The following is a 16,714-nucleotide window of genomic DNA, read 5'->3' on the forward strand; positions in this document are numbered from 1 at the left end:
TCACGAATGTTAATGTTATGTTAATCGTAAAATAGAATAAATTATAGTGCTTGCATAGGCAGCAGAGTTAAGATGTTTCCCTGGTGGACAAACAGGTAAAAAATTCTATCAGATTGAATTACAGGAACGAAAGAAGATCCCAAGCCAAAAATCCAAAAAGCATAGCAGAGGTTAATAGTCTCTGATACTCAATGAGCGATGCCAAACATCTCGGAGGCTTCCTTCTTCCTGTCCGCTAGCCAAGCCAATGATGCGCAGGTGATCTGCCCGAGGTCACAGAGTGGCATATGTCTGTTTTTATCACATGTTATCATCGCATGGGTGTTTCCAAGGCCATTTGAGCCTGTGGGTCTGTGCCCGTCTTCAGGGGGGTTGTGCATGTGCAGTCGTAACAGATCCACTACAGAGTCGCTGCTGTTTAAGACAGCCAAGTGCATTGTGTAACTGTAACAAGGTGCGCTAAAATTAGCCTGTATTGAATTACCTCAGAGCATTGTCACGGCTGTCTTGAGTGATTTTATAATGCACTTCTTTCTTTCTAGAGCCTCTTTATGTCTATTTTCAGAAAGCTTGTTTTTAGTGTTTTGTCAGGTGGAGGTGTGTGTGTGCCTATTGGATTTTCTGTTTTGATCTGATTTGTTGTTCTGGTATCTGTATCAAAAATATTGCAAGATCCTATATTTGTGTTTGATTTGAGTTTATTCACTTGGCAATGTCAATCACTAGGGATGTAACGATTAACTCGGGTCACAATGCGATTCATGATACTGATCTCACGATATGATTCACTCACAATTTATTTTTACATAATGTGTTGAGACAAACTAGAAATGAACAACTGCCTTTTAATTATTTTCTCAAATGCTGCACATTTCTTTGTAAAATCAAAACATATTTTATGTCAAATAACAAAACTAAATTCCAAATCAAATAAAAAATGAATAATTCAAAAATCTCTTTAAAATAAATGAACTAAGGCTTTGTCGGTGCTTATCTTGGATTTTTTACATTCAAAGGGGTCATATGGAGCGAACACATGTTTTTCTGTGTCTTTGGTGTGTTATAAGTTGCCCGTGCATGTATTAGACACGTAAAATTGCAAAAATGAAAGTGTCGGAACAAAAGATGCATTCTATCTAAAAGCGAATGCGAAAGCGACCTGCCTGAAACGCCTCGTGTAACCACACCCCCACAAATCCACGTCAGTTCGTGGTATGATTTGACTAAGACCGCCCAAATGTATACGCAAGTGGGCGTACCTGTCAGTACAATTGCTTTGGAACCTGATGTTCCAAATATGGTAAGAGGCGTTACATTTCCGTCACACGCTTGCAGTATTCGACCAATCACTACGCACCGGTTAACTGGCCAATCATAGCACACCTCGCTTTTCAGAGCCATGAGCTTTGTTAAAAATCCGCGCGTTTCAGAGAGGCGGGGCAAAGAGGAGATACAAACATGCACGGTATGTGGAAAATACAGCGTTTTTTAACCTTAAATCGTGTATACACATTGCATTACATGTAAAACAAATGATAATATTCGTTTTAGCCGTGTCCTATGACCCCTTTAAGAAATATCAGCATATCCACGTTTTCCAAGTTTGCAGTGACAGCGGTCCCCGCTGATCAAAACATGTATTGCGATTCAAATAACTTCTCAACCGGCTTGAATCGTCACATATTATAATCGATTTTCAACGGGCTCGAGGTGAATCATTACATCCCTATCAATCACCCTTACTGTATGTTCTTACAAACCCGTATGATTTATTTGCCATCATGGAACACAAAATAAGACCTTAAGCAGAACATGCAAGCCTTAACTGTATTATTTCTTATTTATCTTCACTGTGTGTGTGCTGATCTTCAGAGCTTTTCTTCTTCTTCTTGTGTTTTTTTTTCTCAGGGGGGCTTTCTCAGTCGTGCGACGTTGCGTCAAGCTGTGCACAGGCCAGGAGTTTGCTGCCAAAATCATAAACACCAAAAAGCTCTCGGCAAGAGGTAAATCTCAAAAATGTTTTGGGGAATGCGGTGGGTGTGGAATGAATCGAAACTCAGTTCTGAATAACCCTTATAAATACCATTCTTTCTATCAAGATAGTATAGTCGCTACAGTTTTTGTTACTACTGTGAAATCATTACTGTAAACAGCTACACAATAATAAGTTGCTGTGGTGAAAAGATGTTATTGTTGAATGGATCAGTCTGGTGAAGTATACAGATATCAGTGTTTGACATGTTTGTTGTGGTGCCGTGTGATATTTTAGGAGAAGGGTCTGCGCGCATGTTTGTGTGTTTTGAGAAGTGTTGGCACACACGCGGCACTGAGATGATCTGCAGGTCAAGACAGGCAGTCTGACCATTTGGTGCAGTTCAGACAGCATGTCTGTGTATCCGACATGCCAAGAGCATGACGCTCATGTCACCCACAGAGACCAGCACAGGGACATGCAAACACACGCGTGTACGGGTCTCTGAACTGTCATAGATATCATTTCATTTGTTTATTTGTTCATTACATCCCAAATCACCATTGTGACAATAATGTTGATTGAAATGAAGCATTGCTCCACACTGACTTTATTTGAAATATGTCGCCGTCGCATTACAAAAAGTTTGAATGAAGCTTAAGTCAAAAGTGAAAGTGTGTTTGGTTGAAACACCCCCACACCGGTGCAGAGGGGCTTTAACAGCAGAACGAAAGCATGCATGCAGATCTACTTTCTGTTCGACAGCTTAAGAACTGCATTTGTGCAGCCGTGGTACCTTCAAGTGGAAAAAGTTCAGATTGACGCTTCATCGTCGCTACTTTTGATTTGATTCAGCCTACGACCGCATCTGACACCCGCCGTCCCCTGAACACCCTGTTTTCAGTCTGACATGAGAGTGGAGTGATGTTCAACTTCTCATGGTTAAATCTTCTAAGGGGTGTGAAGGCTGTGTGTAGCGGACCCCGTCTGAATGATAGGTGAAACTTTACTGATGATCTTTAGTACATCACGCATCCATTTAATTACATTTATAATATATTTTATCTGATATTTTTATCATATCTTATACATGCATTTTAAATACCCCCTTTGGGGGGGGCTTAAAAACCATAAATGTTTTAGAGGTAAACCATGATCCCTCCTTATAGCCATTTTATCAATTGTAACAGCGTTATCTGACATTTCTAACAGATTAAACAGTCATTTGTTACCAAAAACGAACATCCTTTACATTTTAGAATGCACAACAAATCAAACTAAATAAAGAAATTGTTCACAGTTAAGCTATGAAAGAGGTGCTGCATGTTGCAAGTGGAAAAATAGAGCAAATGTTAGGGGGGCGGAGCTAGAGAGAGGTGATGCACACCGTCTGCCTCTGATGGTCCAATATTGAGAAATGAAGTTTATGGGGACGAATCTTTTTCTTATGTAAGCGGTGCTTTTGGGAGGTTGTGATTGGCGTGAAATGTTCACGTGCATAATAAGAGCACCTGCAATGCAGCACAGAGATGACCTGGATTTACCCAAAGTGTCACACACACACACACTTAAAGACGTTTAGCTCAGTGTTTAACAGGGATGAATCCAGCAGGCTGCTCGGAGCGACTGACTCCATAATTGTTTCCAATTATAACGGCTTACTGCTGTGATAAATACTGATAAATGTGATTATTTGAGCTGTAATTGTGTCTGACAGGCCCATTATCTTGCCATGCTTCTGTGGATGCAAACAGGAACGCAGTTATGTTCGATCGCATGGAGTCGGTTTCAACGAGTGAACGCTGGCAATCACCTCCGGTTTACCCAAACGGTGTCATTTTGATGTTTTGGGGCGTTATGTGGGGACTCTTGAGATAATGTTGTAAAGAATGTTAGCCAGTTTAGTCGGTTATAAATAAATATCTATACATTTTAATTGTTAATATTCCATTAATATATTTGGGCCCATGTAGGGCTTTTTATGACAAAAATAATAATTGTCAATTATTCACCTCGATATTGTAATTACGATTATTGTTTCCGATTAATAGATTTTATATTGAAGCTTTGAAATGTTTTATAACGTTCTGTGAAGCAGCTGCATGTCATATTCGTTCTATAAACATTCGAAACTAAATAATATAATGGAAAGAAAACAAATAATTACGGGAGTTATGTTGTTGAGAAAAAATAAAAAATGAAGGACATTTAATTTTAATGTCTTTGTTTCGCCACTGAACTCGGTGCCCAAACACACTGCCGAAACAGAAATGAAGGCAAATGTCTTTTGGCAATTATGTAGTGTTTTACCCATAATTGATTCATTTTTCGATTAATTGTGTAACCGTAGGCTCATGTATGTAAGTTTCGTGGACAGGTTATAGAGTTGTGTGTTCATTGCTGTAGATGGATGATGAGGTTTGTGGGTCTGACAGCGTTTCTTTCTCTGGAGGTTCTGTGTCTCTTTCGCTGCAGAGGTGTTTTTTTTCTTGTGGTGTTTAGATGTCAGCATTCTCATCACTTCACACCAGTCTCACTGCTCATGTGACAACTTCACAAGCTCTCTCTCTGTGTGTGTGTGGATGTATACGTGATTTTGTGGGGTTTTATTAAGGTGACTCATGTTTTTTTAAGTCAATTTGTTTTCCTAATTCTCTTAAAACCCGTCTTTAGCTCATTGAACATTGCTTTAGCAACAAAAGGGTTGTGGGTTTGATTCCCTCCCTTTTAACACTGATAAAAACGATATCCCTTGAACGCACAATAAGTCGCTTTGAATAAAAGAGTCTGGCAGATGCATCATTTATGACATTCTGAAACTATTTTTATTTATTTGCCAGTCCCTCCCTTCCAACCCTTCCGTCTAGTTGAAGCCACTTTTCACAACCCCTGTCGGATCCCCGAGCAAGGCTTACATTTTGTTAGTTGTAGAATATCCATCAGAATGGAAATGTTTGACTGTAGTTACAGTTCTATGCCGTTCCACTGAAGACTAAACGATGCTGTGATGATAGACGGCCTGTCAGCCAGCCAATAGGAGAACAGCACAGGCCTCTTTAGAAACGGCAGCGATGTTCTGCGTCCAGTTTCCCAGCTGTCCGTTTTCCCGTATGACTCACGCATGGCAGACAGCAGGCTTCCTCTGCAGGGTGCGCTGGAGCATTCGGGCCTGTCGGCAGGACGCGTCTGTCTCTTCATATCTGCAGATCATGCAGAGCAGCACACGAACAAGAATACAGCTGAAGTCAGCTACAGCGCTCGTGAAACCTTCAGCCAGCGGTTGGCCGTTGTGCTCGTACTGTGTGGTCAACAGTGTGGTCGGGCTGATGCTGAGTGTGACCTTCGCTTTGATGTTTGATCTGAAAACTGTGTACTTTAAAAGAACCGAAATCAGTTTGGATGTGAATGCAGCATGATGGATGTGAAATGGGTTTATTTAAACACTCAAAATGTATGTGTTGTGATAATGTGCATATCTTCTCTCTTCATGCAAAGTGCTAGTTTAACTGTACACGATTCTCTCGTTTCATCCATAAATACGTCACATCACAGAAGGTTCATCCCATGTCAACTCAACCAAAAAGCAACGTTCTCAAACCCAAATGAACTGAATTTCTCTTTGTTCCAGATCACCAGAAGCTGGAACGAGAAGCTCGCATCTGTCGCCTGCTCAAGCATCCCAACATCGGTGAGTTGAAGGCGGCGTGACATAGGACATGATATTAAATGAGCATTAAAGCCCCAAACCCACCTGAACTCTCAGTCATCATTTAAAGCTCAGGCCGGATGTGAATGAGCTGAACGGACCACACGGGACATTTATATAGAAAGTACTTCCTACTGATTTCATTTCTATCAAGCAGAGCTCTTACCATCATGATGGACGTTGAAATGAATGGACGTGATGACATTATCTCTGTTTTATCTCGAATGCAGTTCGGCTCCATGACAGCATATCTGAAGAGGGCTTTCATTACCTCATATTTGACCTGTAAGTGCTTCTCTATAATGTGGCGCATGATATCTCGCTGTGCTTTGTTTTTGCCTCTGTGCTCGCCACAGACGCCCACTCTTTCCCCAGCATCGCTCTCTCCCTCTCGCTCGATCGGGAGCCAGTTTCCATAGCAACAGAGCTGGGGTGCCCAGCTGAAGAGAAATCCTGCAGCAGGGGTTTCCCCCGAAGCCCCTGTGATCTCTCTTCTTGAGGATTTCCCCATCCTATAATGCTCTCTCTCTCTCTCGCTCTCTCTCGCTTGTTTTGTGCACTGCTCTATTTTTCTGTCATGTTGAATTATACACACGCATGTGGAAAAACTGTTGCGCAATTATAAAAACACGTATGAGCAAATGTTTTGCGCGCATCAATTCACATTGAATGCATATGTGCAATATGAATGCAAGATGTCGACAAACTGAACGAGTGCAAATTTCGGGATGTAAATTGAGCTCATGAAAGTCTCTCTGGTGTCGTCCTGCAGTGTGACGGGTGGAGAGCTGTTCGAAGATATCGTAGCCAGAGAATATTACAGCGAAGCTGATGCCAGGTAAAACGCTCTCCCCGTTTTCTCGTCTCCGTCTCCTCTGTCAGATCCTCCCCGTGGCCAATTAACGTCCAAACCTCCCTCCCACCCACATACAGCTTTCTCTCCTTCATTTCCATTCCCACCCTAACCAGATAAAAATATATATTTTCTACTGTTATAGCATAATGTTCCTGTGCTTGCTATTTTTTTTTATTTGAGCCGTTTGAGCGTGGGCAGCAGAGCTCTGCCTCACCCTGTGTGTGAGCGTGTGTCTGCACTCCCTCGTCTCCATCCGCTTCATATGTTTCATCCATCCATTGCTGTCTTTATCTCTCTCCATCACGCACATGCACACACAGCGCAGTCGCCCTCCGGAGAAAGCTTTAATCAAATTGACTGTGTGGATTTTCGAGCACGTGGGAGTGAGACGCGGTGAGAAATAGAGAGAGAAGTGGAGAAAGAGAGACGGTTACTAAGAGCCGCCGAGTGATGAGAGCTCATCGTCCGTATCTGTGGGTGCAAACTCGCCGCGATGCCTCCCACCCCCCCTTCAAGATGGTGAAATGAAGCCGTCCCCGATGTCCTGAGCCTCTCCACCTGCCCCCCATATGAGTGAAAGTAGGGCTCTCATTAACACACATAATGATGTCGACTCAGATTCAGCTCCGGCATGCACACATACTCACACCTCTACTCGCTTTGTGTGTTTCCACAGAGAGAAACAGGATTAATGTTTAGATTATAATGTTTTCTGATGCAGTTGCCGGGGTGTCACCATGCGGTTGCTAAGGGGATGCTCATTGACCACTGTATCACGTTGCATGAAATTGATCTTTTTCCAGTTTAATTGTCAGGTGGGGAAAAAATTAAGCACTTACATTAACTATGCGATTTTAAAACTTTAAGGTATAATTCATTTTTTGTAACACAAACAGTGGGATGAAAGTTTTTTAAGTTATAACTTTAGGGTTTATTCTACTAAAAAGTAGATTTCTGACCTTTGGCTAAACAATCTCATCCACACTCTTTGTATAATTTCGAGATTGTTAGCAAGTCAGAAGCCAGCTCAAATGCTCTCGCACACAAATCATTTCCATATTTTCACCTGCTCCGTTTAATCCACCTCCCTCCATATCTCTCCATCCCACACGCGTGCGTGTCAGTTCCCTCGCAGGAAACCATCCGTGCCCGCCCGACTATCTATTGTCGTGTAACATCAGGTTTTTCTGCGACGGTCGGCGTTATCACATTTCATCAGTGTCTTATATGATACGCCCCCTGTCTTACCGCTGTTTGTCCTTTCACACGCTGTGACTAACTCACCTCCTCCGTCTCGGCTCGCCTCCCTCAACTTTTCTTGTTCCCTGTCTCTCCTCTTGTCGTTGCAGTCATTGTATCCATCAGATTCTCGAGAGTGTCAGTCACATTCACCATCATGATATAGTGCACAGGGACCTGAAGGTCAGTACAGGAAGTGCACGGGGCTACTGCATGTGTCATGTGACTCCTGCTTGTTTCCAAACCGTTTCTGCACTCTGTGGCTGTCCAGGTTTGGTTCTATTGCTTGGTCTGAATTAGGATTCGACTTAACAACCCTCGTTCTGGCAGGTTTCTTTTCTGCAAAAATGACAAGCGCTGTTTTTTTGTCTTGTTTTTTCGTTTTAGGACGCATTAGCAAGAGATGCAAAGTACGCCTATTGTGAACCGTTCACGTGTTTTTCACCCTAGTACTCCAACCGTCTGGAACACTGGGAATATCTTCTTTCTTTTGCTTAAAAACAATGTCATTTATCTTTGTCATTGGGCAGCTCTCGGCTGTGGAAGATGTTGTTTTATTTGACACCATATTGAGCGTGACAGACCGCTGGAGGATAGACAAGTTGTTTTGTTTAATCGTCATTTGATTGAAGGGTTCTTCTGGAGTTTGATTCAGCCTGTTGTCAGAGAAAAGCGGCTCATTGCACACACAGCGTTTGGCCACACGGCTACTTCACCAAAACAGAAAACAGGGTCGCGTACCACCACTAAAACTCTATCTCTATTTCTAACTGGAAAATGACTTTGTATGTTCCAGTTTTGCGACATACACATGCGCGCACACACAGATCCATTCTCTCTAGATCAGCAGCAGACGCCTACACAGACTGACTCACGCCGTCCACCTCCCTCTCCTCATAGTTACACAGAGTTACATTTCCTCAAGCCTTATCTCACCACACAATTGCTACCACTGCCAAAACACACACATCACGTACTGCGCTTCGCTGGAGTGTCTGCGCAGATTCCAGGGCTGTCTGCCAGTCCTGTCTCTCTTTCTCATTTCTTTCCAGTCTCTCTCTCTCTCTCCTGTCGCTCTTGTGGTGGGTGGTGAGATGGTCTCACCCTTGAGAGTTGTTTTTAAGTGTTGTAGTGTTACAGCTAGAGCTTCCTATGTCAGTAAACCAGCTTCCACGTCATCATACAGTGCACATTTGAATACTTGTACTGACTTTATCATCTCGAAAGAACGGATTTTATTATAGTTCTTAAAGGGACAGTTCACCCTTTTATTCAGTCGAGTTTTAACAAAACCCATATGACTTTCTTTTTCTCTGGAACACGGGGACATTTTTATTGTATTAAAAATGACTGTTTTAAAATCATCGTCTTTTGTGTTTCGTTTATGAAAGTCACTCAGGTTTGGAATGATGTAAGAGGAATGTTTTTGGGTGAACTGTCTCTTTAAGATAGTAAATGTCCAGCGGGGTGTCATTATCAGTCTTCCTTAGGCCCCATGTAGTTCCTTTTACTGATGTGCTGTTTATTTTCAGTGAATGTTTAAGTGCAAACTAGTTAAAGATAAAATGTGAAAATATGATGTCTGGTTCATATTTCACCCCAAATCTAAATAAAATGATATGAACACGAGGAATAACGTCAAGCTTTTTTGTATTGGTGAAATTATACAGCAACACCCTATGACTCGCATTACAGCAGAAAATAACTTGTATTACTGTAATGAGCATATATTTTCATACATGTTGTTATTATTTAATTATAAATATTGAATTGAATATGAATTAATTTGTGCATTTGTAATTAAAAACAGTAAAAATATATTTCCCAATAATAAATCTATTGAGCACTGAGAAAACTTTAAATGACAAAGAACACGAATAAAACAACCGCTAATGAGAAATTAAAATGTGTGTGTCACGTCACAAAGTGGTTCTAAAAGCAGGTTTAATTTACTTCAATAAAAATGTTCTAAAGATTTTGAGGTGAATAATGACCAGCACATGTTTCATGAGTTTTACTCAAAACTCTCACACTTAAAAATATTCAAAATGAAAATGAGCTCCTCCTAATATTCCGCCTGTGCCTGTGCACGAGTGAATGATGCATTGCTCACACTAACGTGCGCCCCCTGGTGTTTGCATGCAGTCACTGCATCCAGCAGATCCTGGAGGCGGTGCTTCATTGTCATCAAATGGGTGTGGTGCACCGAGATCTCAAGGTGAGTGACAGGTGTCATTCAGATTCCTCCGTTTGTCTGTGCTTGTGTTAAGCATGCTTGCATATTCTGTTTGTGTGTGTGTGTGTTTGTGTTGTCAAAATGTGTTGTATATATTATACAACCACAGTATGATGAGATTTTGGAGAGTTAGAGGAAAAGTAAAGAGGCGTGGCTTACTCCAGTATGAAGAAGAGATTAGCTTGGAGTTTGGCATGGGGGGGGGCAGTGCTGTGCATGGATGTTTATGTATGTTTATGTTATTTTGTACTGGGAAGAATCATACACATTCTTACCAGCAACAAGCTATTTAAAAGACAAAAGAAAAAGTCACTTGAACATTTTGATGTCGTTCCCCTCCTAATCTTGTTTAATTCAAGTCAATTGTGACATTTTTTTTAAATCAGGTTTTGAAAATCTCTGCCATCCTGTCGGGCTGCGTTTCTGGTGTCATTTTTCCCAGATATAGCTCAAGGTTATTGAATGTTTCGACACCGTCCTACTGATTCTCAACCCAAATCATGCCACATCTGAGATCCGTGAATAGCTCCGGCAGGTGACGGCGGTGCTTGAGCGACAGAACGCTGACAGTTTTCATGTCTTTGGAGGGCAGCAGCTGTAGCGGAGAAAGAAAGACGTCTGAGATTTATTTAAACACCCATGATGCTTTGCTCTTCTGGACCTGATTTCCCACCTGGTTTCACTTGCGCCAGAACAGAGAGAATGTAACCTACTTAATGCACAAAGTGTTTCAACCATATACTGTACAATCTGAACGTCCTACATGTAAGAGATACTGTACACGTTGGGGTCCGGATCGTTTTATCCACAATGATAAAGTCATCAACATTATAACTGAGACAAATAAAAGTATAGAAGATATGCAATGACAAAACATTTACTTTTTTAAGTAGATTCTTAACCCAAATTGTCTATTCTGTTTGGGGTAAAATATGTGTAATTTTATTTTTAAGTTCAAAAGCATTTCCGCCTTGATCAATATGGATTTTCCTTCTGAAATGAAAAAAAGTGAAATTTCAGAAAAAATTTTTGTGAGGGTTAGGGGATAGAATGTACATTTTGTACAGTATAAACGTGCACATTTTTATATCATAAATTGCGTCGCAGCCTTTGAAATTGGTCCAGTTTGCTTTTACTTTCTTTAGCTTTTAGTGAACTCTTCAGGTGACAGAACACGGCTATATTTCCAGGACAGCGTATATATATATTTTGGGCGATGATAGTGTTTGTAAGCTTGCGAGCAGCTGTGGTTGTCACGTGTTCCGTGTTTAAAGGTGACATGTATCAGATTTTAGTAATATGAGTGTGATCTCCCCCTCAGCCTGAGAACCTGCTGTTGGCCAGTAAATGCAAGAACGCAGCCGTCAAATTGGCCGACTTTGGCCTGGCCATCGAGGTGCAGGGAGACCAGCAGGCCTGGTTCGGTACGTGATCAACCTCTGTATTCTTTCAAATTTGGTATGCATGGCTTTTACAAGCACGCGGAGATGGTTTGGTCAAGTTAACCTGTCTGAAGTTGAGATGTGTTTACACACAGGGTTTGCCGGAACGCCAGGTTATCTTTCCCCAGAAGTGCTGAGAAAGGAAGCGTACGGTAAACCTGTGGACATCTGGGCATGCGGTGAGTCACACGCTAACCCCTCATCCGTCCATCTATTTCCATCTTCACGCTCTTTCTCTCTCGACGCCCCACGCACTTTCAGACACGCGCCTCTCAGATGTTGAGGGCTCTTATCTCTGGTGCTGTCTCTGGAGTGTTCGGCTGTCACGGCCCTGTTCTGCGTCCACTGCTTCATACATCATCTAGTTTTTTGTTAATTGTACACATCAGAAGGTCAGACGTCGCCTTTTGTTTAAGTGAATCATTTCATTCAATCAGTCAAACTATTTTTAACACTTTTAAAACGAACCGAGGTCGAGTAAGAGTAAAGCCATTTAAATAAATGACGTTCTACGGATCAGTAATTAAAAAAATAAATGTGCTAAATCAAATAGGTTCCAATAGGTGTTGTTTTGGATTAGATTAAGTCTAAATTGTGTCTGAAACTGTTGTTTAAACGTTTAACCCCTCCACGTTTAGCGTTGCGTGTTAATCTGCTGGAGAATTGTGTCCAAAGAGTAGCACAGAAGTGAAATATCATGTCATTGCAGGAGTGATTCTGTATATTCTGCTGGTGGGTTATCCTCCGTTTTGGGATGAAGACCAGCACAAACTCTACCAACAGATCAAAGCCGGCGCTTATGACGTGAGTCCTCTCTCTCTTACGCCATTGAACTTCCTGTTGTCACGTCAAATATGTGACCGTGCATCCGTGTGTCCTGCAGTTTCCCTCTCCAGAGTGGGACACGGTCACGCCTGAAGCCAAAAACCTCATCAATCAAATGTTGACCATCAATCCGGCGAAGAGAATCACAGCCCAGGAGGCCCTGAAGCACCCGTGGGTCTGCGTAAGTATCTCCAGCCGCAAGTTCTATGTTTTGAACGAGGGTTCAGACTTGTTTATGAAGTTACATCATCGCATACAGACACCAGAGCGCAACATCTGAAACCAAATGATTGACCTCTGATCTTCATTTCTACCGCAGCAACGATCCACCGTGGCATCCATGATGCACAGACAAGAAACGGTCGAGTGCTTGAAGAAATTTAACGCGAGGAGGAAACTCAAGGTCTGCAGATCTCTTCTCTGATTGGTTGTTTTGTCATATGATTGTTAGTTGGCAGAATAGATATAGACCATCCCAAAAATGTTATTTAATCATCATTTCTAGATGTATTGTGGTCGTTCCTGTCCAGTGTTTGTTGAATTTCAACCAAATCAAACCTCAGGAGTGACAAAGTTATCTAACAGCATTGTGAAAGACTGACAGCGTGACGAGACGCATGAAAACTGTGATTAAAATCCAGATTATCACATAAAAAAATTATAAGTACATGTAGAAATATTACTGTTGTTTTGCTTAAAAATGAATCTAATCTTGTTGTCTTTGCAGTATTTGAGGTCTGAGAAAATTGAGAGCCTCTTTTCTGTTATTTTGACCTGTTTCTCCAGTTTTCATTTTCTGCAAATAGAAACAAGATTTTTAGTTGAAATTTTGGAGAAATATGATTAGTAGTTCACAGAATGAAACAAAAAAATAAATTTGACCTAAAAACATACCTATAAATAGTACATTTTAAAATCAGATAAACAGTCTCTGAAATGATCCGCTCCAGACACCCGTCTGCCATCTTGGAACAGTCAACTTTACAGTTCTGTTGTCAATCACAGTCAAAAACCTGCAACATTTCACAGCCTTTATTTCTTTAAAAAAAACACCAAATTTAAATTCAACAAAATTATGGGAAACCTTTTCACAAGAGAGCATGTGTTTCTTTTTGCATTTCAGTTTTACAGGTTTTTTCATTACGGTCACTTTTTAATGCCATCTTATCTAACACCTATTTTTTGTTGTGTTAGTTTGATCATGTTTGTGTCTTCACAACAGCACATTTGATAGTCATACATGTGTATAACTAGGGTTACAGAAGCAAAGTTAACTTGCTTTTAAGGATTTACAGACTGGCTTTGACTGTTCCAATGTACTACAATAATGAGACGTGTGTGTGTGTATATCTATGGTTGGTGCTGCTGGACACGACGGTAACTGTTTGACGTCTTTTCAACATGCACAGGGTGCGATTTTGACAACGATGCTGGTGTCACGAAATTTCTCTGGTAAGTTAACATCAAAACTACTGCATTTTTGACTCCCTATTTGACTCCAGGATTAAACAAAAATCAAAAGCATTAAAATAATCAGATGTTTGTTCTAAAGGAAGGTCATTTTGTAATGTTAATACTCTCCTCTATATATAGAGACAGCTTTATGTTTGATTCTGCTGAAGTGTAAACATGACGACTGTACATAAAACCATTTGCTCTGTTGGTTTGTAAAACGTTGGACAAGAACACGTTTAAGAGCAGTTGGTCGTTTGGGTTTGGGTCATCTCCTGACAGACTGATTCAGGGATGAACAGATCAGTAGGAAGTCTCGTCTGGAGAGAAGGAGAATTCTGGATGTGTGCGGCTGTGCCAAACGCCGCATGTGATAGCTGGCATTTATAATAACATGTGATTTATTTCTGCTGTAATGAAGCATCTGCTCTCTCACATCACACACACACACACACACACACACTCTCACTTCAACAGCAGGCTGGTGGGTGGAAGCCACAGTGTTCTTGTTTGAGGAACATTTTAGATCTCTCTCTCTCTCTCTCTCTCTCTCTCTCTCTCTCTCTCTCTCTCTCTCTCTCTCTCTCTCTGTCCCTGTCCGTGGCATGTCACACATCGTGTCTCTGGTCTCATTACTGTAATTACCTCATCCTGTGGAGTGACTCAGTGGTAGAGGAGGCGTGGGAGTGTCCGAGCGTCACTCCACGCGTTTGGCTCCGTGTGTCATTTCTCTTCTCTGTTCACTCTCTTAAAGGGGCTGTATTCTACCATTCCGTAGAAAGTTTAAGTTTTATTTACCAACCTTGCATTTTATCTTCAAAGCCACTTAAACGCAAGGATTGAAATCAAGTTTTATATTATGGCCTCTTTAACAGATTTCATCCAGATAAGTTTCCTTCTGTTTTGTGACATTATTCTTCCTTGATTTCTTCTTCTGTTTTTCTCTTCTCTCTGACACTTGAGTTCGTATTAAAGGCTGTGTGTTGCCGTGACTGTCTCCCAGAGAAAGTGTGACGGGGATTACACCCTCTCATGTTCGTAATGGGTTTTTTCATAAGACTCCTCAGAAAGTCCCTCAGGTTGCAGATGACAGCAGTCAGACGCTCTCCACACTAACCCGCTGATGTCCTTCTCTTCTTCTCTGCCTCTTGCTTTCTGTGTGTCGTCGTATGTGCCCCGTCCGTCTATGTGTGTCCGGCAGTGGGCAGACAGAGCACGGCCCCCGCCTCAGTCTCTGCGGCTGCAGCCGCAGCCGCCGCTGCTGCTGGTACCACCGCTGGTCTGGTGGAACAAGGTAGCCCCGCCCCCTCACTTCCTATTGGAGCTCACCTTCCGTCACTCTTCACGCTTCTCTCTGTCATACATCACGTTCATATTTAGCATGGAGCTTCCAGCATGCAGCGGTATCATGGGTTTCGAGCTCTGCACGGTGGACGCCGCTGGCTGTTAGATCTTTACTCTTTCTCCTCCGTTTCTCTTGCAGTTAGCACACCACACCAAACTTTCTCTCTTTCTCTACCCTGATGGAAAAACCAGTCTCTCTCTGGTTTCTCTCTCTCTCTCTCTCTCTTTCCTTCCTTCCTTCCTTCCTTCTTTCTTTCTTTCTCTCTTTCTTTCTCTCTCAACCATGATCTCTGAATTCTTTACTTTTCTCTCTCTTGCCTGCATCCCGTTGCACGATGTGTTGTGATGCAGAAGAGTGTGGCGTGATCTGAGTGCATGTGTGTCTGTGTTCAGGAAGGGGGTTCAATGTCCTTCAGTGTTTAAAAGCTATATTCATTTTTATTCTGTGATGAATGTATAGAGCAGATTTCAAAGAAATATCCGGTAACACTTCAGTATAGGGGGCAATTCTCACTATTACCTAGTTGTTATTAGCATGCCTATTATTGGCATATTGGCTGTTTTTTATTAGTACTTATAAAGCACATATTCTGCATGACCATAGTCTACATCCCTAATCCTAACCAATACCTAAACCTAATAACTACCTTACTAACTGTTAATAAGCAACAAATTAAGAGTTAATTGGGGGAAAAGTCATAGTTAATGGTTTATTAATAGGGAGAATTGCCCCTTATACTGAAGTGTGACCAAATATCCTTACAGAAAGTTCTGTGGTGGTGATGGAGTACAGTGGCACTTTAATATATTTACTCTGGTACTGAAATTCATTTACCGTGATATTTGAAATGTAGTACTATTATTGTTTTTTTACCTAAGTGTCTAGGGGCTACATCTGTGGTGTGATGTCAATTGCCAATTAATTTGATCATTTTGAAGCCTAGGAAGAAAATTGTCTAAAACATCACACCATTTTATAAAAATATCAGTCGAACACTACTTCGATGTGTTTTTATTTCTGTGTGTGATTGGTTTGGTAAAGTTTCTATAATGTTTCGACATTATTTTAGGTGTAAGTATGTGTAGCAGTTTGTGGTCTGGTTTACTTTCAGTGCAGGTCTTCACAGTTTTGTATCTCTCCTCCCACAGATGAGCAGTAATAGTGATTCTCTAAACACCGCTGATCTTTCATGATTGTGTTTTTCTTCTGTGTTTGTGTTGGTCTGTTATTTTAGGTGAATCGGGTTTGTTGTGACCTCTAGATGTCACTATAATAGTGTCAGACTTGAAACGTGTTGTGGCAAAAAACAAAGATTTGTAAATGAAACCAAAGATGGAAAAGAAACATCAAACTTTGTCAGTTTGGCACACATTGGAACCCCCTGCCATTCATCCACTGAACGAAAACCTCTTTTATCTCTCTATCTTAATCTATTCTTTCTCCATCTCTCCTTCTCTTCATTCCTCTCTGGCTCTAAAACTTGTGGAAGGTAAGGTTCTCTTTCTCGCTTTTCCCGTCCTCCTCACGACACCTCCTGTATATGCACAAGTCAATTGACTGCTTAAGAAACAGAATATTTCCATCTCTTCTCCACTGTGTTGCCATGGCAGTGAGGATGTGAATAATTGAACGTTTGAAAAT

General features: G+C 41.4%; 1 protein-coding gene across 10 annotated transcripts in view; it reads left to right on the forward strand.

Annotated features, from left to right (window-relative positions):
- Positions 1-16,714, forward strand: part of LOC130545748 (calcium/calmodulin-dependent protein kinase type II subunit beta) — a 32,568-nt gene that overhangs the window by 1,908 nt on the left and 13,946 nt on the right. For 5 of the 10 annotated variants that reach the window (XM_057320471.1, XM_057320465.1, XM_057320468.1 and 2 more), the window contains exons 2-13: positions 1,909-2,003; positions 5,601-5,660; positions 5,909-5,963; positions 6,451-6,516; positions 9,919-9,991; positions 11,331-11,433; positions 11,547-11,630; positions 12,161-12,255; positions 12,335-12,457; positions 12,596-12,679; positions 13,686-13,728; positions 14,930-15,022. In XM_057320471.1, coding sequence (XP_057176454.1) covers positions 1,909-2,003; positions 5,601-5,660; positions 5,909-5,963; positions 6,451-6,516; positions 9,919-9,991; positions 11,331-11,433; positions 11,547-11,630; positions 12,161-12,255; positions 12,335-12,457; positions 12,596-12,679; positions 13,686-13,728; positions 14,930-15,022 — 974 coding nt within the window. Of the gene's footprint in view, positions 1-1,908; positions 2,004-5,600; positions 5,661-5,908; positions 5,964-6,450; positions 6,517-7,883; positions 7,957-9,918; positions 9,992-11,330; positions 11,434-11,546; positions 11,631-12,160; positions 12,256-12,334; positions 12,458-12,595; positions 12,680-13,685; positions 13,729-14,929; positions 15,023-16,714 lie in introns of all 10 variants that reach the window. The other 5 variants (XM_057320475.1, XM_057320473.1, XM_057320474.1 and 2 more) reach the window with 3 other exon arrangements.

Source organism: Triplophysa rosa, linkage group LG22, assembly GCF_024868665.1.
Source record: "Triplophysa rosa linkage group LG22, Trosa_1v2, whole genome shotgun sequence".
In the NCBI taxonomy this organism is placed as follows: Eukaryota; Metazoa; Chordata; class Actinopteri; order Cypriniformes; family Nemacheilidae; genus Triplophysa; species Triplophysa rosa.